A 23575-nucleotide genomic window follows, 5' to 3' on the forward strand; every position below is an offset into this window, starting at 1 on the left:
CAGTGTTACAAAGAATGTTCCAAATGTGGGGTTTAAGTAGTTTCTGACATCTTTACTTTTTATTTTAATTTCTATTATCAGAATGTCTTAACCCTTGTGTTGTCTTCCCGACAACCATGAAAAAAAGTTATCGCTTTTTCCGACATTTTTATCACTTTTTCAATGTTGTGTGTGCTTTTTTTTAAAATGTTTTTTCCAAAGTTATTTGATATTTCTAATGTTGAATTTTTCAGCTTATTTCGAGGGCTCACTTTTTGTGATGAAAAAACTAAAAAAAGCGTCAAATTTGACCTGAGGACAACATGAGGGTTAAAGAATTGGAAATGATCTGATTGCTTTGATTACAAAAAAAACAACAATATGATAAATTGTAGAGTAAATATCGGATGAATTTAATTTGTAAATCTTCTCCTCCTTGTATAATCCTTTTATTGACACATTATAAATCTTCACATTTCTCTACAGAATTCTACCACCCAGAAAGTTATCCAATAAGTTTTCCAAACCCACGTAGGCATCACACCGACAAGATATTGAAGTCTTAAAAGGTGTACGAAACTGTAACCAGGTCAGTTGCTAAAGCCCAGTCTACAACACATTGTTGGACCTTTTGATGGTCAGCTAGGGCGGTTACTGTCACGGCACAATCTGCCGATTGGTTGCCAGGCTCTTGTTGCTCTTGTGCTCTTGTTTATTGGCATGTCTTTTAAGCCAATGGTAATTGTCGGTCGGCGCCGGTCGGAGCCACTGTGCCGTTGCAAAATTGCCTTGTGAAGGAACTTGTTTTGGTGGAACATGTGTACGTTTCAGTGTTTTAGTCGTGCATCAGAAAACTCAGATTGGACAGGTAGCCTAGCTAGCTGTCTGGATTTACCCTGCAGAGATCTGAGCAGCAGCTAACCAGAGTCCTCAAAACTCCAACACAAAGAAAGTGGATGGAAACAAACATCCGGCCAGTCATTCGGTGGAGTTTCCAGCTGTAACGGAGCAATCCTGGAAGTGGACCGTTGTGGATATAGACCACCTGTTGCCTGGCAACCTGAGTGTAGGCCTACAGCTTTTTAGATTCAAATGCACAAGTGACCAAATCTTGGAAGCTCCTAGACCATGGTACCAAGTTTTCCTAGGGTTGTGGTTATGCCGTGACAGTACATAGATATCATTTTGACACGTAGTAATAACCCCCCTAATTTGCTAGCTTGTACCCATAATGTGGCTACCAAAGAAGGGGAGGTTTTTACTAAAACAAGGCAAAAACTGTACAATTCAACTGCCAGTACACACAGTAAACAATGCACTTCTCCTATATATGAAGCCATCACATTTATTACAATTGTCTTTATTCTACAGTCTGTAGTGGATGTTTTTTTTTAAATTTTATAACGCTTCCTGCGAGTTTTCACAATGTGACTTCCGTAATCTTTGCAGCACCTTTAGTCCCATCTCCTCCTGTCTTTTCTTTCTTCTCTTCTTCGCCTCTCAACACATTTTTTGCTTTCTCCTTCGCTACTCCATCCTCTTCTTCCTCCTCCTCCTCCTCCTCCTCGTCCAATTGGAGGCTCCCGGAGGAGAACCTCATCCTGGCTAGTCCAGCAGACCGTACCAATTTCCCCTTCGGGGGTGGTGGGCAGTAATATGGATAGAAAACCTCCGGGTCTGAGTCGCTGTAGCTTCTTGTGGTTCCTCCGATCATGCATAGCGAGGTGGGTCGATTGGGCAGAGGGGAGGAGTTTAGAGGGAGGTAGGTGGGTCTGGAGGGGCGTGTCAGGTGGGGGTAGTAACCAAGGGGACGGAACTCAGAGGCGGGGTTAAAGGCGGGTTTAGAACTCCTTGAGAGGTTAAACTTGACATTTGGTTGGTTAGCAACGCGGCGAGGGAGCCCCGGGAGGAAGTTGGAGTCATCGCTGTAATGCCCCGCCTCCGTATGTCCAACGCACAGGAGCCTCGCGCCGTTGCTTCCAGGCTGGTAGACCCGAGCCAATCCATGCCCGCCTGACCCGGTGGGGTGGAGGTTCCTCCTCATTGGCGAGATCGGTGGCGAATCGTATCTCAGCGGATAGAAAGGCGTCCGCGATATGCCTTCCATCCTCACATACTCCTGCCTCCTTACCTGCGGGAAACGCTCCAGTGAGGAAACGGCAACGTAGTCTGTCAAGTAGGGGTGTCGGTTGAGAGGCGAGGAACCCGCTAATGGGAACGTTGGGAGGATTGGGTGATACTGGTAGGCAGGGCTGTTTGGGTAGAGAAGAACCAGCTGCTGAGCGGCGTCAGGGTGTGGCTGAGGATTGGGCCGACGCCGAGAGCGGTTTCCATAGACACCGGCTAGCCTCTGGGCTTGGCGTTGCATCCCGATACGTCCGCCCCTCATGTCCTCCATCACAGTTATGGAGGCAGATCTTATCTTGGGCGAGGGGGTTGATTGGTGTAGACATGATTGAGAAAGAGAAGTGACGGATGATTGGCTACGTTTAGCCCCTCCTCCACAGATTTTGGCGTTGTCTACGCCTCGATGATGAGGCTCCACCTCATCCTGACTGCAGACCGCCGAGGCATGACCTGACCGGGTGAACAGGTGGGAGTCTTCGTACATCTGAGGAGGTAAGACACACAAACATAACAACTTATTGACATTATCAATGACTAAAGTATCAGAAAACTGAAGAAAGATACCAATCAATATATCCCGGAGCTAAAAAGTCCTTGACCGTTTTGTCCAACCAACGGTCCAAAACCAAAAAAGATATTCAATTTCCTAAATGTAAAACCAACTCGACAATACCCTAACTGGCTAATATTCAACTTAACGGTTATTTTAGCTAATTGATCGATACTTCTTATGTACATTATTGCATGCATAGCTTTTATTACCTCTTTGGAGACGTCCGTGAGGAGATCGGGGGAGGAGCGGCACTGTCGATCGCGGTCTGACTGACCGTAGATTCTGGATGAAGAGCAAGGAGACAAAAAGGTTGTTAGCTCTTGTTTTTATTCCTTTTCCAAATGTTCCTTTTAATATAGTTGACCGTAGACCTCCAAAGGAAGGTGATCAGGGATTTGAGGTTTATTGTATCTGTTTTCTAAATGGCTAAAATATACAGTGGTAGTAAAGCTCCTGTGGTAGTTGTTGGTGGATCGGTTGGTGGATCGGTTTGCGCCTTTCCACCGAAAGTGTCGATTCTTGCATCGTAATCAGTGTGTATACCTTGATACGTTTGACTTGTGCCGATGAGTTTATTCTCACCTCTCAAAGTGTGAAGGCTTCTTCTCCCCTGATCCCATACACTCCAGCAGCTGCTTCTGCGTCCGTCCGCTGCCCCACGACATAAATAACGCATAAAAAAAGTATATCTTCATCATTGTTCCTTTTAAGCTTGTTGTAAAGTTTCCCGTACAAAGCTCTCCCCAAATTAAATACAGAAAAACTATACTACTCAGTTTCAGGCAATAGAGGATTACTTAGATTAGATTAGACTTTTGGTTGTTGCACAGAGTACTATTTACAAAGTACTATTAGTGTTGAGATAATGAAATACCGTTACAGTGACTTGACACCTTAATGACGTAAAGACTTAGTCAAGGGAAAGACATAAACAGACCCAAAGGTTGTTCCCCGTGTCCCAAACTGTACGTTTTGAACATCAGTTCAACATGTTTCAACAACAAAACAGACTACATTTGAAACTAGAGAGACTAGAAGAAAAAAAACTAATTGGTAAGATTTAAAGTGCTCATATTATGCTTTTTGGCTAGTAGTCCTTGCCTAGCTAAAACAGAGAGCTCAACACACCGGGTGACAAGAGGAGCTGCAGCAATGTGCAGGACAACAAAAACAAGATGTTTAAAAAAAAAATGTAAACCTATTCTGGCACAACCTCTAAACCCTATTATGATCCGGTAAATGAGCATAATATGAGCACTTTAAATCCAAATTGAATCCAAGTGTACCTTTTATAACACCACAGTACCTGTATCTAAACCTGGAGCCTTTACAGGACAGCAGTTTTTTTTGTATTGTCTTCGGTTCCTCTGCCAGCCTGAAGAAGGCGTGGTACTCTACACACATCTTCCAGAAGGACTTACACACATCTCGACTGGCCATGCAGAACTCTAGTGTGTCCTTACACAACGGCTGAATGGACAAACACTTGCATTAATAAACACATACAATATCTGTACTGTACAAATGCAGTCGCACAACTTCCAGTCCACCCATCCAAGGATCCTCACCCCAACTTTGTCGTGTAGTTTGATGAGGAAATGTTTGCGCTTGAAGCTCAGCTTGCGGATCTTCGCCCAGCTGAACGTGTTGATTTTAGTGTTCCCCTAGAAAGCACAGACAAAAACAATCTATTGATGTGTCCTTTTGTGCAAGATGATGGACATAACACACTCAGCTTTTAATGTGCAACATTTTCAACATTTATTTATTTGAGATGAAGGTATGTGGACTTTTGGACTTGTTGGTGGCACTTAGCACCAAGGGTCACAAAAGTATTTGGGGTTAATCCTATGGAAACACTGAATGTGTGTACCAAATGTCATGGCAAACCACCCAATATTTGTTGAGATATCTCACTCTGGACCAACAGACTGCCATCCCTACAGCTTAACTGCTACTATGGCTGAAACAGCACCTCCTGCTGGAGTAGAGAGGTGTCACCAGTGGTACTTTTAGTTCCCAGCTTTGTGGATGGTTAACCCTTATGAAAGCGTCTTTTAGACCAGGAACCACATACCTGAAAGACCAGTACTCCAGAGTGTGTCACAGCCAGGTTGATCCTCATCCCCTCCCCGTCGTGAGCGGGGTGAGGCCGGATGCTGTACATGTCCAGCTTCCTCGCCACCTCCAGCAGTTGGATGTCAGACTCTCCAGGAGACATACCCCTTCAGAGAGAGAGAGAAAGGGACTGAATGAAAAGGGGCGGGCTATGTGTCACGTCATAACCCAGCTCTTAGTCTATTGGCCGCAGACTTGATGGACACATCGCGGTGGAAAAGCTGAGTCAGATAAAGCTAAAGAGGACTGTGCTTTCTGACTTTGACGTCACGTGACCCCACCGAGTTTGTGTTAACGTCATGGTTTCGTTTTTGACGTCAAACAAATGAAGTGTTAACTGTCCCTCCCCTCTGCCCCCCAAGAAGTCTGGACTCTGAACCCCCACCAACCCCCATCAGGAACAGCACCGGCCACTTTATAAGACTCTCAGCAACACTTTTTCACTCTCATTTCATATTAAATTTCTTATAGTTTCAGTAGGTATTTATACCATTTGGGCTGGCCGTACTCTTGTACAATTTAGAATTTTATTTATTGAATATATTACTTATCTTTTGTACATATTGCACCGAGGGTTGGAATGAAACTTATTTCCGATTCCTCTGGATGTCTGGCACACATTGCAGAATTGACAATAAAGTTGATTCACACTGAGTGGCAACGCCATCTGATGCTGCACCGGCTCACAAATTCTGAGAAGCAGTCTGCCCGACGTTGGATGACGCCAGGTAGACCTCAGACCCTTACCTTCAGGAGACTAGTTAGTTTTCAGGCTTTTAAATACACAACCAAAACCTAGTTTACTATCCTAGATGTAGCGAAAGTAATCAAGTTTTCCAAGGGTGTAGTTCATGCCATTGCATATAATAAACAACGTTGGGTGTGATAGATGTAACGTTTTGCAGGCTTTAAGATGCGTTTACTCCCTTTTGGTGTCTTTGGGGTGAAAATCAACAGATCCACAGAGAAAACGTCAACACGTGTACCTGTGTTTCCTGTGAAGCTTCATGATCTTGTGGTCTAGATATTCCTGGTTGGGGACGTACTGCTTCATCTCTAAATGGTGACAGTCCAGCTCCTCGTCGTAGTCCCCTAGTTCTGCTGCAACACACACACACACACACACACACACATAAAAATTAGGGGACCACTAAGGTCTATATAAAAGAGACTTCAGATACAGTTTTAGGGGACCACTAAGGTTTCTATAAAAGAGACTTCAGATACAGTAATGGGGGACCACTAAGGTCTACATAAAAGAGACTTCAGATACAGTTTTAGGGGACCACTAAGGTCTATATAAAAGAGACTTCAGATACAGTATTAGGGACCACTAAGGTCTATATAAAAGAGACTTCAGATACAGTATTAGGGGACCACTAAGGTCTATATAAAAGACTTCAGATACAGCATTAGGGGACCACTAAGGTCTATATAAAAGAGACTTCAGATACAGTTTTAGGGGACCACTAAGGTCTAAAAGGATCCAAAGAGCACCATGCCATGGGACCTTTAGCACCTGTGCAATATTTGAATGCTTACACTGCAGTATGTGAGAGACCAGCAGGGCGGCGCTGTTGTCATTACAGGTCAGACTGCCGTTACACAAGTCCTGCTTTATCTGTAAGGCAAAAAGATATCTACACACACACACACAAACACACACACACACACACACACACACAAAACACAGAAGGAAGCATGAATGACAAACTATGATTACATAACAATTTTTGATAAAATCTGGATCCTATCAGAGGACAGTGTTACCTGGTGAGGCTTCTCTTCAGTTGTCCAGGATCTGGTGGAAAGAACTTGACTATAAACCTGAAGAACAGATCGCTGGTGTCTGACAGAGAGAGAGGAGAAAATAAAAAGAAGTATCTAACGGCTCGCTAACTGCGCCCATAGAGCTGACGGAAACATAATGGCATTGCCCCAGTGCATGCTGGGAGGTTTTCTAACACACCTACGTCATGCTACTGCACATCTATAAAGTCATGTGGATGCAAATCATAGTTTCGACTCTCTACTTATTTTTGCTTAATTTCAAAATAAGAGCACTTACATGTAATCTGTTTGGCCAGCGGCTTCAGCAGCTCCAACCACACCTGCAACGAAAAGACATTATATGGCAAATTATCCAGAAATATTCTGTTTGTGTGCGTGTTTGTGTGATTTTTGATCTTCTTACGTAGCTGCCGCCGTGGTGTCTGAACTCCAGTCCAAAGTACTCCTTCTCCAGCAGCTTCAGATGACCACACACTTTGTTGAAGAAGTCTCCTCCTAAAACCTTTTGCTGAGAGAGAATTAAAGATGGTGTAAGAGAGTGAGAGGGATAATTGGGTTTTTTAATTGAGACGCTCTTAAAACTGGAGTCCGGGGACACTCAGGGGACCCCAGATTACTAAGTTCCCTCTGCATAAGAAGAGTTTCTTCTCAGTTGTAGGTCATATGAACTCTGAGTCTTGGGGTAGAAAGCTCACTTTGACTCCTGCCCAATAATATCTTTATATATTTTTGTCATTTTTTGTGTGATTCTTGTTGCTGTTTTTGCAACTCTTGTAATTCTGATACAATATCTAGTTGTGTAGTCAGTGTTAACATACCGGCATACTTTTTAATCAGGTTACCATCATGTCCCCCCCCCCTCATCTCATCCTTTTCTCTTCTTCAGGCTTTGTCTTTTCTCTTCTTTAATCTCTTTCCTTTTCTTCCTCCTCCCATTCCTCTCTCTCTCTTTCTTCTTCGCTGTCATCCCTCTAATTATCAAGATGTTTGTGCACCACGACACAAGGTTTTTTTTAGTGTTTGTTGTCTGCTAGCCAGCATTTAGCGCCCTGGAGGGGGTCACTGGACGCCCCTCATTAACTTGTCATGAGAAAGAGAGGGGGTGGGGGGGGTAGAAGAACGACATAGCAGCTGTAACCAATTATGAAGAGAACAGAGGCCCAACCAATGATTACTGAAACAAGAGGCCACCTGCAGAACAACAGAGCAGAGTTAGTTTCAATAGAGCAGAACAGAGTAAAATTGAGTGGAATGCAACTTTACCGTCTAATGCTGACTCGAAACTCACCTGTGCAGCATTCACATGTGCTGGAAAACAACAACGAAATACAGCTTTCCTTAAATGTAAAATCATTTCACTAATGCGTATCATCATGACAATTCCCCCGGTTGATTACTTACATTAAGACAATTATTTTATGTTTAATGTATTACACATTTTTTGAAATGTTACCTTTGCATATTCAAATGAGGCTTCATCTTATGAAATATAGAAATCGGAAAGATCTGTTTTATTTTAGTGAGTCGAAAGGTTTTTAAAGACAGAATTGATGCCAGTGTAGGAACTTTCTAATTTCACATTTAATGTCTTTTTTTGTGGTTTCAATCTATTTTACTATTCCCAAAATCATAAGTAGCCTACTAAGCGTATGTTTCCATAAACTAAATGTGAGAAAACTTGACTTTACGGTCTATCGACCATTCCTCTGGTCAGTCATTCATGCATCCATCTTTTCTCTTCCTTCACATCTCGTCTGATCATTAATTGGGGTATTGCCCTGAAGGCATCTCTCTCTCTCTCTCTCTCTCTCTCTCTCTCTCTCTCTCTCTCTCTCTCTCTCTCTCTCTCTCTCTCTCTCTCTCTCTCTCTTTCTCTGTTTTACTTACACACAACCTTAAACCTATTTTATGGTTGTAGTGTGGGTTTGGTCTGTCACACACACACACTTTACCAGATACTCTATACTTATCACAGGGTGGGTATTATACATCCATCCATCCATCCATCCATCCCAAAAAGTCCTTTAAACATACAAGGCTATCTGTGATTTATTCCTACCCTTTAATACGTCCCCCAGGAGTGTGTTCCTTCCTCTTATCTAAACCAGAAAACTGTTATTAACATGGCGTTAATGTTGTGAAGCAGTCAGTTTGGTAAGGTTTTGGCACCAATGGTAGGCTACTTCTTTAGAAAAATGTGGTGGTTTGGGTTCAAATCTGATGTAGTATCAAAGGATTGTTGTGTAAAAGAGTATGAATGTTCATCTGAAGATGATCTTGTATGGCAGCCTCAGCCAGTGTGTGAATGGTTTCTGTGGGCAACGTGTCTGAAAGTTGTAAGTCTTCTGGTAGCTGTGCAAGAGAATCCTTCCCAATTAGCAGAGATGGAGAACGTAGCTATATGTTAGGAGATAACATAGGCGCAGGCTAATAAATGCTAACTAACATGCGAGTTAACATTAGTAATTAAACCTAAACAGCTGATGGAAGTCCAAACTGTCTTCGAGCTTCTCATGTACTTTACGGTAATTCTTCTACTGTTCGACAGTGGTAATGACACAATTGTTTGCCCGTTAGCCTTTTTATAAAAAACGTGTGCTACGGAGCCATAACGTGAGCTACAAGGTAATGAAGCCTTTTATACATTGTTATGTTTCTTTAGAAAATAACAATGGACAAATAGAGTCTTTAAACGCTTCAGATGTACAGTTATTCACTGTCAAAGTGACGTGAAAATGAAAAGCAATCAACGGGATGCTAACGGCGGGTGATGGCTAATTAGCATCCAAATGGCACCATAGCAGCTCTGCTTAGAGAGGCTCGGCTCACCCCCTCGGCTTTTACACTTCATCACCTTACTTCCTGCTTTGATTATGCCAATAATTACTACGGGCACTTGAGGGCGCCGCCACAAAAAACATAAATATGTGTTGTAAATGCTGTTAAACAAATGACTTATGTTGGCATTTTTCAGGGGAGTACAGACCCATCCATCCATCCATCCATCCATCCATCCATCTTTCTTTCTGTAATTGTTTCTTCTTCCATCCTTCTTCCTACCCCTCCTCCTCTTTTAAAGATGCTACTAACGTCCCGGAGGCCGCTGGGAAACTGACAGAAAAAGCATGGCCGTGGAAAATGGGAGCTACTTTACTAACACAATACTGCAAGTGACACACACACACACACACACACACACACACACACACAGTGAAAGTCCCTTTTTAGATTGTTTTACTGCCTCCCAGGCGGCGTCACCATGTTGGAAACCCGTCACTCTGCTTTTCTGCAGCTGGAGAGTGGATCACATGGTGGTTCATAGACAGCAGAGTGTTACCTTTTCATAGCTGTTCACGTCTGACTCATTCAAACTCTTCATATTTAGGATAGAAATGTAGACTAATATTTTAATAAAAAATGCAATCCTCTATATTTCTGTCTGTCCCGAACAATCTATTGCAGTCTAGAACAAAAAGCCTTCAACATATACTATGACTATATTTTGTAACGCTTATACTGAAGCATTGATTCAACTCTTTAGTCATGACCTCTGTAGTGAGACTACGAGTGAATGGAAACTGATCAATGTTCGGCAGAGACAGAGACATTCCAGGGGACATAAACAAGAAAAGCTGTCTTTTATTGGTAGGAGACCATAAACCTCAGTTTTGTGTCTCTTTAATCTCCGTTTTATAGTGTCTTCTGTCTCTGATTGTCCAATAAGGACAACAACACTGTAAAGGAATGTGAGGGTGGGTGAGGCCCAGAGGTTTAACGAGCAGGAGGGCCCAGGCCGCAGTCATGACTCCTAAAAGTATGAAGTTATTGGATAATAATAGTGTAAAAAGTACAATATTTAGCTCTGGTATGTAGTGGAGAAGACGTGTAAAGTAGCAGTTAAAGTAGGCTGCCTACCACTGGTCCTCACAGTGTCTTATAGGCTAGACCATATTTGATTTCATTGTGGAAATGTACACTGGTATGCAAAATGATATAAATATATCATATAGTATGAATATGGTTTATTATAGTTACAAATCCTGAATCCAGTCTAAACATGGAGTGTGGAAATAAAGTTTCTTTCATGTTTTACAGGAAGGACAGAAATAAAATCTCACAAAATGAGAGAAAATGAATCTAAAAAAAGAAGAAGAAGGTAAAAAAATATATCCACGTGTGAAAGCAGGACTTAGAGAACAATGTGACATACATTGAACGCATCATACATGTTATAGTCATCAACAAGAGAGGGATGCACGTGTGCAGTAAAATAAAACCGCCTACGTTACTTTCCTAAAGTCTACTATTCGACTATTTCAATTGATGACAAACGTACCTCCACCTCGAACGTGCGCTCGCTGTCATCCAGAAAGACCACGCGCAGTCGGAGCTTCGTCTCCTTGGAGACCCGGGACTTGGTCGTGAGACTCCCGAGTCTCCGGGTCCGCGGGTGATCGTCTCCCATCTCTCTCTCTCTCTCGCGCGCTCTCTCCCTCTCTGTGTGTGTGTGTGTGTGTGTGTGTGTGTCTCAGGACAATTTAGGACAACAACAACAACAACCCAAACCACCCGAAATATCCATCATCCTGAGAGTAGGCTATCTCCCAAAAGTCCCAGCGGCACGACGGCTCCGCGCGCTCCTCATCCTCTCCGTCGCTGCCGCTGGAGCGCGCGCTCTCCAGATGCGTGATGACACGCTGACGTTGCTTCCAGACACTGAAAGTAAAAGTAGCAATACTAGGCTACAGTGTAGAAACAAGTAAAAGTAGCCTACTGCATTTAAAACTACAAAAGTATCCGCATCAACATTAAAGTGCCAAAAGTAAAACTTTCAATGATCCATTTGGAATAACAACGGCTATAACGGCTATGTTTATCAAATATGTAATTAATATGTAATTAATATGTTCTTGGCTTTAATGTTGCAGCTGGATTTTATCAAGTCTTTGCTCCCTTAAATACACTTTATGGTACTTAAACTTTTAGGGAGTTTGAGCATTCATAAAAAAATACTGGGCTTGGAATAATATGTCTAGTTAATGTCAATTTAGGTTTCTTTTCTCTACAAAAATTTCAATTACATTGTTAGGAATCATTTTTATGAAATTGAATACATAATGTATGTCAGCTATGGTTTTGGATGACTGACCGCTCGTACGTCCACGTGAGATTTAACGTGGTGAGCACAGGGAAACTTTCCTCCTGCAGCAGATGAATGTGTAAACAGACATCTAGTGTCAAACGCCGCACAGAAATCCTTCTGCACAGTGAAGTTCAAACATCCACAGGAAGAAACAACCAGACAAATGCATGGATGTGTGTATTTATCTTTAAATCTGGTGATTTTTGCATTAAGTCTGGTTAGATGTGATGATCTTTTCTTCTCATGTTTTTGTCATAAACAAGCATGTTCAGAGCACAGAGATGATGCTACACACTCTGTGTCTGTGTGTGTGTGTGTGTGTGTGTGTGTGTGTGTGTGTGTGTGTGTGTGTGTGTTTCCTCCATGGAAATAATATGAATTTCACGGTGGCTGGACGCTTTTAGAGGACGGACCTGTCCTAAAGTAGGGTAGTAGTGCTATGCCTTCATTTGCCTCCAGCATGGACTGAGCACTTAGTGTGTGTGTGTGTGTGTGTGTGTGTGTGTGTGTCTGTGTGTGTGTGTGTGTGAGTGAGAGAGACTTAGTGAGAGAGACACACAAAATGTTGGTCAAGGCATTTTCTTTGTCTGTTTCTATGACTGACACACATACATACAAACTCACACACAAATATTATAACATACAACCAGAAGTGGCGGCTGCATTATATTATATTTAACTTTATTGGCAACCAGAAGACCAAATAGCAGTAATGTCCAGATATGATGACTCTAGGATATACAGCAGGAACTTAAGCAGCAGTTACCACTGGGGGAACTGAAACGTGACACAAGGCCAAAACTGCAACCTGAAAGATCACAAGTAAAGAAAGGTTGTGAATATCCAGTTTAATCTATAACAATGTGCTTCATTTTATAGGCTTCCCATGCGTTTTTAAGGGATTATTTGTATCTTTTGAAGTGTGTATGAGGTACATCTCCATGATCAGTGTGTAAGCTACAGTAGATGGCGGTCAGCCCTGAAGCTGTTATCTCTGCTCTGTTCAGAGCCTCCAGACTCCTTTTGACAAAAACAGTACTTTTACCTCTCAGGTGAAAGACGTGAGTTGCCGATCTACTGCTGCCTCCATCGGTTAGTTAGTTTGTGTCGTTGTGACTTTGGGGGTTTTAAAGGGTCTGTTTGGATTCTGTTGAAAGAGACAGGCTTAGTTACCAGAGTTAGAAATGTCAAAGGGACCACTAGATGGAGGTAAAGACCTGAGGATAATCTAAATCAGCTGATAGAAGAAGTTCAGCAAAACACACACACACACACACACACACACAAACACTTGAGTAGTTATTTTGATACTGTAACCTGAACCTCTCCGCCTCTACTGACCATCTGCCACACACACACACACACACACACACACACACACACTTTTCATTTTCCATCTCCTGTCTCTAGTTCCCTCCTTTTGTCTCCACTCACCCATCTCTCTCGCGCGCTCTCTTCCCCCCTCCCTCTCTCTCTGCTGTCTCACACACATACACATACATACACACACACACACAAACACACACACACACCTAACCTGCCTGACACAGTAGCATCTGGCGTCTTTATGCTGCCGCTTCCCTCCTGAGACACACACAGACACACACACAAACACACCCACACACACTGACAGCTTTCCCTCTCATATAGTTTTCTGATGCAGCAGCGTGTCGTCCTCTAAACTCCGCAGGTTCACTGAGGTGATACACCTGCATCGTGCCGGGCCAATAATAAAACATTTTTAAATAAGCAGCTCATGTTAATTAACAATTTACATATTCAAACTAGTGAACAAATAATAAAAAGTAATAACGATCTATTCAGCTTCATGAAAGATACAATCTCAATTCACCAAAATGCTTTATTTTCAGCTAACACATGTTTTTATTTGTGCTGATACATAGAATTTAAAACATGTTTCATGCAGTTCAGACACCCCAGTTTTCTTTTTCTAATGGAATACAGAACGATAAAGATCTTTTTCCTGTTGTTTTGTTACAGCTTTTAGGGTAAAGCAAGCTGGACTGTATCCTGGGTTCAGCCTCAGAGATAAGCAGCGAGCTCAGAGAGCCGCTGCGTCTTCACGGGCCGCCTTCCTCTGGAGGTCTTCCAGGCCCTGAGAGGAGACCTCGGGGTAGACCCAGAACACACTGAAGAGATAATGTATCTCATCTGGGCTGGAAAAACCTCAGGATAATCCAGGAGGAGCTGGCTGTGGAGAAGGAAGTCTGGAATACCTCACTGCGCCGGCTGCCACTGCTTTCTTATGGATGCTACTTATTTTCTGCAACACACTTCCACATCAAGGCAAAGAAGGGTCATGTTTAATGCAATTAAACTCCAAACCTATCAGGGTTTAACAGTCAGAACATGCCAGGGTGCTTTCCGTCCCGTCACTGAAAGACCGGAGACGATCAAGTACTAAACATCACCTCTGGATGAGAAGTTAGTGTCACATCCTCCGTCTAATGTGGATTCAAATAGTCTTCTTAACATCTGTCGACTTCTTGATCCAACCTGGAGGAGTGTGCACGGACCGTGGCATTTCTACAAAATAAAGCAAAGAGAGAGGCAGCGTGAAGAGGATAGGGACATGTTGTGGAAAAAGAAAGAGCTCTGATGGTGGTCACACACACACACACACACACACACACACACAGAGTGAGTGTGCTGATGAAGGATACGCTGGAAAAAGCTGCACAAAAACAGAACAGGTGCAAACCATTAACTGTATGGAAAGTCAAATAGCAAGGCTGTGTGTGTGTGTGTGTGTGTGTGTGTGTGTGTGTGTGTGTGTGTGTGTGTGTGTGTGTGTGTGTGTGTGTGTGTGTGTGTGTGTGTGTGTGTGTGTGTGTGTGTGTGTGTGTGTGTGTGTGTGTGTGTGTGTGTGTGTGTGTGTGTGTGTGTGTGTGTGTGTGTGTGTGTGTGTGTGTGTGTGTGTGTGTGTGTGTGTGTGTGAGAGACAATCACAGGGAACCATTTAAAATCCCCACCAACGTATCACCTGAGACTTTCTGTGTCCTTGATACAGTAAACTCCACCCACCTGCTCCGCCCCGCAGCTCAAAACAAACACTGTGACCAATTTTAGCTTTAGCCTCTTCTGCCAAAGAAGATAATGTTTTGCATCCCTGCAGAATTTCAAGCTTTTGTCTCATCAATATTATTTCATATTTCCAATAGTTCCTTCTTGTTAAAAGTTATGCTGTGTGTTCATCTTTTAATCTTGAATAATAGGAGTGTACAGATTGTCAGCTGTTGCTTTAAACCTAATTATGGAAATATGAGAAGCAGGAAGCTGAATTAAGACACTTCAGCTGTCCCGTCTCGTTCCTTCTGAATGTGTCACACAAATCGCTGTTTGATGAGTTGAGCTGTTGAGACATTGATGATGATACTTCTTGTTTTATATACTAAATGTTACTATTGTATGTCTATTGCCTTTTTTATTGTAACTGCAACCTGCCTAATGGACTGCAGATGGAAATTAGCCCTCGGGCTACAATCTGGCATTTTTACATGTACTGCTGTACATGTTCATCAATATATTGTCCTGAATTAAATAAATAAATAAAATTTGCTTTATAAATGGTAAGAAACAATGCTATTGTAATGGCCATTAGGCCGATGACTAATTTCTGACTTTTTAAAGCTGTTGTGCGTAGTTTCTGTCTCCCCTGTGAAGAAGAAAACTGCTGCCGTGTCTACATGATACAAGCCTTCCGTGATCAAGCACCACCCCTCCTCCACGCTGTTGTTAGTAGCCAAGGAGGACACGGAGGATTAAAAAAACCACATGGGCTCTTCATTATATGTCCTGTCATGTCATCTGATGCAGTTATCCAAAGCGACTTACAATTGCCTCTGGGGCATCTAGGGGTTAAGTGCCTTGCTCAGGAACACATCGGTTGATGTATCGCAGTGGGAGTTGAATCCGAGTCTCCTACACCAGAGGCATGTGTCATATCCACCGCGCCCCAGCTCCACGACCCCTCTTCAGAAGAGCTAATCATCTTCGCTCTTGTTCCGACACGTGAAAGTCGCCGGCCGACCCGATCTTCTGATCAAACCATGCTGAGAACCACAGAGAGAGAGAGCTGTGTGTGGAGCTGATAGTCGTAGTTAGCCTTGTAGCAACTCATCTGGCAACGGACGTAACAGACGTTATTAATATTAAAAAGTTACGCATTAGAGCTTTAAAGTAGAAGATGCATTGATTAACAGAAAAATCCAATGATGATGCGATGGGAAAGCTCCCACGTGACTGCAGTGAAACAATGAACTTGTTTTTCTGAGTGTTTATACAAAACGTTGATGTGATTGCATCTTTCTCCGTCACCGTGATGGATGACCTTCTCCGTCTGAGTTGTTTCCTGTGCTGTTGGGAACCGAAGTCATTAAGCCCAGCTGATTTTTGAAACCTATCTGCGATTGTGCGTGTAGCCGCAGTCAGGCCGGTCGTTTAAGGCCTGGAGAAGGTGAAATAAATCAAATAAATCAGGAAGCATCAGCGCGGGGTTTCCTGGCTCCTTAATGGGAGATAATGGCCGTCTGATTGGAGCGATGCGATGTGGGAAAAGTGAAAGAAAGCTGATGACGGAGATCATATCTGCTGGGGGGGGAAGAGGGGGAGGGGGGAGCCTGCTGTTCTCTCTTTCTTTCTTTAGTTGTCTGCCCTTTCTTTCTTTCACAATTTCTTTCTTTCTACATTTAACAGTTGTTCTATCCCGTCTCCATTTTATCTAATTTCATCCCCTTTTTTTTCTCTTTATTTTACTTTTCAATTCTGTACTTTTTCTCTCACTTAATCCTTTGACTTTGTGTCTTTTTCCTCTATTTTCTCCTCCTTGCTCTCTTCTCTTCCACTTTCAATGTCTTTCAGGTTGTTTGTCTCTTTTTCTTTTTTTACATCCGTCTTTCTTTTTCCTTGTTTTGGAAACTTCATTCTCTTTCATTAATGTTCTCACTCCATCCCAATCTTCTTCTACTCATTCTGTTCTTTCTTTTTTTCTTCCTTCCTTTCTTTCTTCCTTAGTACCTCCATCTCCTCTTCTCTTTGCATCCTTCCCTCCTTTTTCCAGTTTGATTTCTCTCTCCCTTCATCTTTTCCTCTTTCTCTCTTGCTTTCCTTCATTGTCAGTATTTGTTTCTTTCTCCTTTCTCTTTTTTCTCTCCATCTTCCCTCCTCATTCCCCATCTCATCTTCCTATTTGTCTGTCTTCACTCCCTCATTCCTTCCTCTCTTCCTTCTTCCTTCTTCCTGATCTTTTCATTTTCCCTCCACTTTGCTCACGCCCCTCGTTCTTTTTCCCATTCTTTCTGTTCAGTATTTGCCTTTCTCTCTATATCTTTCCCTCTTTTTCTTTCTTTCTCTCTTTTTACTTTGGTTTGTCCTGTCTTAGTTTTATTTCATCGTGATATGATCTCATCTTTCTCTATTTCTTTCATCCTCCTCGATCTTTGCGGCTTGTCCTCATTCTTCCTTTCTCGCTTCCTCCTACTCTCATTTTCCATCTTTCTCTCCTTTTCTGTACTCTCTACTTCTCCTCTCCCTCCCTCTACTCTCTCCCCCTCCCCCTTTTCCACCTCTTCTCATCCACTTCATCCCTCGCCGGCTGCAGTACTGAGGGAGTGCATCGAGAAGCTCGATGGTTAATCACCTGCTTCAGTTACATCCATTTACAAGTGCCACTCTATTTCACACCTCGCCCTCAGCCACACACACACACACACACACACACACACACACACGTCCAGTTTTAACGTGTAATTTCTGTGCTGTGTAACCAGATATCATGCGACTAGCTTTCCCTCAACGCTCCAATCACATCTGATCAGTGACTCAGGACTTGTTTGCTGTCGTTGGTCTCAGCTGTAACAGATGTGTCTGATTGATGTCATACTGTACTCCAATCATGAACACTGGGATTATATCATTTCAATGGGAGGGGCGATTCCAGTTTTGTTTTTAAGTGGGGTGGCACAGGGGGGCGGTCAGGTTGGTGCCCCCCCCCCCCCCCCCCCCCCCCCCCCCCCCCCCCCCCCCCCCCCCCCCCCCCCCCCCCCCCCCCCCCCCCCCCCGTGCCCCCCTTCTAGCCTCACCCCTGTTCAACGTTGCCTTACGTCCAGATCTCAAGCTGTTCTCACTGTTCGTACTCGTACCTCAAGAAGCCCAAATAACCCCACGTCATCGTGAGCCAGGACGTGCACCGCTTTCTTAAGAAGGAAAGGAAGTCAGGGGCGCCCAGATAGCTCCGTTGGTAGAGCCGGCGCCCATATATAGAGGTTTACTCCTTAGCTCAACAGGCCCGGGTTCAACTCCGACCTGCGGCCCTTTGCTGCATGTCATCCCCACCCCCTCGCCCCTTTCATGTCTTCAGCTGTCCTGTCAAAGTAGTCAGTCAGGCGACTTAATACAAAGAGCAACAATGTCCGCGTGGGGAGGAGGTCCGAGTGGAAGGATGGGTCAAACAAACACAGGACTGTCACCCAGGAGACCGCTGTTTGATTTTGGTTAGTTCTTATTTTAACTTAGTATGTAACCTAAGTTATGTAACACACACACACACACACACACACACACTTATTTGAGCCCAGACTACAATCTTTACTGTAACCTAACCAAGTTTGGTGCTTAAAACTAAGTAGTTTTGTCCCTTTTTATTTTATTTTGAATATTATTATTTTTTATGTATCGTTTTAATTGCTTAACACATGTTTTACATTTATCTATTTATTTTCTATTTTTTTTGTCCCATACACAAATCAAAATTACACTAAAAATTGTTCTTAAAGAGCGCTAAATAACCGAGTTATGAAGCAAAGAAGAAGTAGTTTCCGTGGCGTTGGTATGCCATTTTAACACATTATTATGCCACCTCCATGTGATTTGAAGAGTTTTTGGTCATCTTTTGTTTTTCTGTGAGACCAGGTTAGAATTTTTGGATTTTTTTCCGGCCGTTTTACAACCTGTTTTGCTGTCTTTCGTTCTGCCTCCATCGAAGTCTGTTTGCACTGATATGCTTTCATTTTTGGGCACACTGCTGTCCTTTACACCAGATGATAGAAGCATGTACCAGGACCATGAAGAGGTGAGTACTATGCACCATTTATATTGTTTTTGAGTGAACTATTCCTTTTATCAGGTACTTGGTATTAACACTTTCCAGTCCCTCTGAGGCCCAAAGGTGTTACTCTTCTTCTGCTGTAGTTACATATTGCAGACTAGTGTTATGTCCTGTCCCAACACAGAGAGCATAATTTGATCTTGACAACGCAGAAAGGAGTGAAAGAAAAAGACGATGAGAGGAAGGAGGTGAAGAGAAACAGGGAGAACATAAATGAGCACCCAAAGTCCTCCTTTATCTCGTGCAACAGGCAGGGTTAGGAAATGAGACGAGTGGTTTTTGTCTGAAAGGGCAAAGCAGAAAAAGGGATTTGTCTCCAAATGCAGCTGTGGCAACAGGCTGTGTGTGTGTGTGTGTGTGTGTGTGTGTGTGTGTGTGTGTGTGTGTGTGTGTGTGTGTGTGTGTGTGTGTGTGTGTGTGTGTGTGTGTGTGTGTGTGTGTGTGTGTGTGTGTGTGTGTGTGTGTGTGTGTGTGTGTGTGTGTGTGTCTGTGTGTCTCTAAATGAGATATTGAAACAGAGACATCCTCGCGTCTGTTCTTGACTGATCAGAGCTGAAAATAGGATTTGTCTTTGAAACAGAAGGACGGCTGTAAGCCAGTTAAGACCACTGAAGAGCCCATTTCACACCGAGAAAATGGAAGTCGGTGTGAAACGTTTGTTTAAAGGGTTTCGCTTTGACAATTACAGAGATTAAGAGGCACAGATTTTTAAGACTGCTTTTTCTCCAACACTGTTAGCCGAGCTCTCCAAAAAAAACTTGAGTGGGTGAAATGTGAAAAACGATGGTCTTGTGTTGTTGCGTTTTCTGCTGCAGATGATCAAGGTTGTGCTCATGTTAACTCCTTTATATACCGTGGGGTAGTTATATACAGCCACGCATCATATTCTATGAGATGATCATATGTGTGTAGTGTCTCTGTCCTGTAGAACCACGCATCTCTGAAAAGATTTCCCTGGTGTCAGAAAAACAGCCGTGTTTCAACACATTAAGGAACGCTTCGTCGTTCAGTTTATCACAAACATTCAACATCAACACATTTGGAGATACGTGGTTTTCACTGGACAGGATGGGGAGGAAAAACTGTCATCTGGAAAGGATTTAAAACTGTCGGACAAATAGTAAAAAGTACAATATTTACCTCAGAGATGTGGTGAAGCACATAGTTTAAAGTTGCATAAAATAAAAATAAGTACAGTACCGTACCTTGAATTTGTACTTAAGTACAGTAGGCCTACTTGTGTAAATGTACTTACAAGACAAAGACCGGGAAAATCAAACCTAGAAACTGAAAATGTCCTCACTTGATGTGTACAGCTCCATCTTACACACACACACACACACACACACACACAGACACACACACGCACACTATGAAGGATGAGTCCTTAAGGTGATTAACACACAGTTACACTGACACAAATTACACGTCTGACCTTAAATTTATTTTATAAATTTATATTAAAAAATCTCGGATTGAAATGTGTGTGTGTGTGTGTGTGTGTGTGTGAAGGATGGTGTTAAAAGGATTGGAGTAGATCTCATTACAGTGGAAGGGTTTAATCATAGTTTCTAGATGGTGTTTTCCACTTGGTTAGCTCTCTGTCTCTCGTCTTACAAATGAGACGTTAGCCGCTAAAAGACACAGCGGCTCTTAATGCACTCCTCTTTAATCTGTCTCTCATCCTCCGCTTCCTACACACCTCCTTCTGTTTCTTCTTCCATTCAGTCACACATGTTCTTTTTTGCAACCAATTGACATGTTTTATTGTCTCTCTTTAATCTTTAATTTTCCTTCCCATGAAAGCTTCTTTCTTGTCACCTTCATTTCTTCCCTATCACTTCTCCTGCTTCCTTCGTTCTCTTCTCTCTTCTCTTGTGCGATGTTGTTTGTGTCAGTAGGTGCAACCAACCGGCGTTCCCAGTGAAGGAACTCCCCTGTTCTTTCCTTCCGTTCCTCCCCCTATCCATGTCTAATCATTTACACACTTTGCAGGACTCTGATGGTTAGATTGGATGAGCGGAGGAGAAAACGGGCGTGAGAGGAGGTGTTATATATGAGCCGTGTTAACTGGCTGTTCTTTAAATAAAAAAAACAACACATTCCTCTTTCTTTAAGAAAAAAAACACAACAACGTATTATAGAATCTCTAATGTATGGTTTAATACAATATGTATCACGTGTTGTATAAATTATCTCACTTTCTAACCAGATCAATAACTATTTTACATGAAAACTGCAGCTCAAATATAATCACATTTAGTGATTTATTGACAAAAACACAAGGAACCTCACAGTAACATGACAGCCAATCAGCAACAAGGTTGGAAATGTGATTAAAATAAAAATTTAAATGAACTTTTTGGGTATTTAGCTTCGTTCAGCATCGTGTCACTTAAAGCTTTGAGTGTGATTATTAAAGATGCAGTGTGTGTGTGTGTGTGCGTGTGCGTGTGTTTGTGTGTCCTAATGACACCGCTGCTGAATCAGCAAAACAGTGTGCAGAGTGAAGAGAATGAAAGATGGAGAAAGAAAAGATGCATAGGAGATATAAAGAGAAAAGAAAAAGGATACAACATGGGAAAAAATGGAGAAAACTTAAGAAAATCGATTGGAAATGTGAAGAAGATAGGAAAGAAAAGAGAGACTGAGGTCAAATAATTTCCTCCTTTTTAAGTACTTTAGAGGTGTGTTTTTGCTGCAAAATGGCACGTTTCATGCCAGAGAGTGTGTGTGTTTTTTTGCCTGTCCAGGATGTGTGTGTGTGTGCATCAGTGTTTGTGCCAGGCTCATGCGTGTATGTGTGTGTGTGTGGGTGTGTGTGTGTGTGTGTGTGTGTGTGTGTATAAACAATAGAGTTGATTAGGCGTTACATGGCAGTGACAGCGTTGAGGGGAGATGATTAATGATTCTCTGTTTAATGTGATTAGTCCATTAATACCTCCTGTGATGGCCCAGACTGCCTAACACTGGGGAAAGGTCAGCACGCACGCACACATGCACGCACACACGCATGCACCCACGCACGCACACACGCACGGACGCACACGGACGCACACAGACACAGGCACATACATTACTGTAATGGATCATTACGGAGGTCAAAGAAAGGAGTGCTTCTGTAGTTTTCTGCTCGGGAGTCAGTACTTATTTCAGTTTAAAAAATAAATCTGTTTTATGTGATTGTTCCATCAGTTTCATCAGTGTGCTACACAAACATTAAACACATTAAACTTGGGATGTATTGAAGATGAATAAAAATCTAGAATTACACTTGAGTTACCCTTTGAGAAGTGTCAGCTTCACATTCAATCAAATAAAAAATTATAAAAAGTCTTCTTGTTATGAATCAAAATTGAACCCCGTCAACCTGATTAGGGGGGGGGGCATGGGTCAAACCCAACAACAAAAATTCAACCCAGGAGACCACCATTCATGTCCCGTGTGAAACAAAAAATCAATGTTGTTGGCCTAGTTTTACTTGCGTACATAACTTACTTAACCCTCCTGTTGTCCTTGTGTCAAATTTGACCCATTTTCAAAAACTTCCTCTGTCAGAAATCTGGGTTTCTTTCAACCAAATTGTGGGGGGGCTTGTATCATGTGGATGCACCAACAGTGTGGTCATTACTTAGAATTCCTCATGGGGGCAACAGAAAGTATGCACTACAGCTTTAAATAAACAACCTGCTTATTTATACCCAAGCCACGATCTTTTCCTAGCTAAGTGGGTTTGTTGCCTAAACCTAACCGTACCTTGCACGTTGAAAAGCCACGCCAAAGGGTCCTGACCAAGCGTCCATATGTGACGAGGTAGGAGCAATTAGGTGTTGTTGAATTCATTGCACTCAGAGTTAAATCATTGAAACGGAACATTTCTGCACGTTTTATGTTCATTTGTGGTGATTTTGCTAAAATAACCCTTTGTTAAAAGGGTACATTTAGTTGTTTATTTACACTTCAGTTATTGCACTGATAAAACAAAAAAGACCAGAATAGCTGTTTTCCCCAGTGTTTGTGCTAAGCTAACAGGCTACTGGCTGTAGCTTCATATTTAACAAAGAGATATGAGAGAGGTTTGGTCTTCTCCTTTAACTGTCTAAAAAAACTCTAAAAATCTCAAACTTTTGCTTCAGGAAACGATCATATGCATACTTTTTTATCTATTATTATTTTGTTGGACATTTTTCTTACTTGTTGGTGCATTAGGTTAACTTCCAATCCAAAGACTGTTGGTTGGACTTTAATGTAACAACAGAATAAGTGAACTACTCCTTTTCTCTCCTTCTCTGTTGCCTTCGGAGTATATGGGCTTTTGTTAAGAGAGGTCAAATTCTTCCAGCTTTCAATCAAACCCACGACGTACAAGAGAATACCTCTAATAAAAGTCTTCTGCTGTCTGGCAGGTTTAAGGAGGAAAGCACAGCCGCTGTGCCAGTTTGTATCTGTGGAGATCAATCTGTTTACCACCAAAGATACCCAGAGAGAGAGAGAGAGAGAGAGAGAGAGAGAGAGAGAATATCACAGTATCAAACTTTTTATTATCATCAGTGCATGCTAGTTTGCATGGTGTTTTTTGTGTTATTGCTGTAAAAGGTGTTTTCTTTATATAAGTTCTGACTGCTAAACTAAGAAACAGTAACACTGATCAATAGTTACCATTGCGTGTGTGTGTGTGTGTGTGTGTGTGTGTGTGTGTGTGTGTGTGTGTGTGTGTGTGTGTGTGTGTGTGTGTGTG

The 23575-nt window shown here is 42.5% G+C and overlaps 1 protein-coding gene across 1 annotated transcript; it reads right to left on the bottom strand.

The window, feature by feature from the left end:
* Window positions 1–1361: 1361 nt before the first annotated feature.
* On the bottom strand, window positions 1362–11084 carry LOC117935007 (FERM domain-containing protein 7). The gene is made up of 12 exons (XM_034857093.1): window positions 10905–11084; window positions 6972–7076; window positions 6846–6888; window positions 6548–6626; window positions 6320–6417; window positions 5764–5878; window positions 4737–4884; window positions 4228–4323; window positions 3966–4129; window positions 3242–3310; window positions 2869–2941; window positions 1362–2590 (listed from the first exon to the last, which is right to left on the bottom strand). The coding sequence occupies exons 1-12, from the start codon at window positions 11031–11033 to the stop codon at window positions 1400–1402; spliced, it is 2310 nt and encodes a 769-aa protein (XP_034712984.1). The 5' UTR covers window positions 11034–11084; the 3' UTR covers window positions 1362–1399.
* Between the last annotated feature and the right edge of the window lie 12491 nt (window positions 11085–23575).

The sequence above is a fragment of the Etheostoma cragini genome, chromosome 19, assembly GCF_013103735.1.
Source record: "Etheostoma cragini isolate CJK2018 chromosome 19, CSU_Ecrag_1.0, whole genome shotgun sequence".
NCBI lineage: Eukaryota > Metazoa > Chordata > Actinopteri > Perciformes > Percidae > Etheostoma > Etheostoma cragini.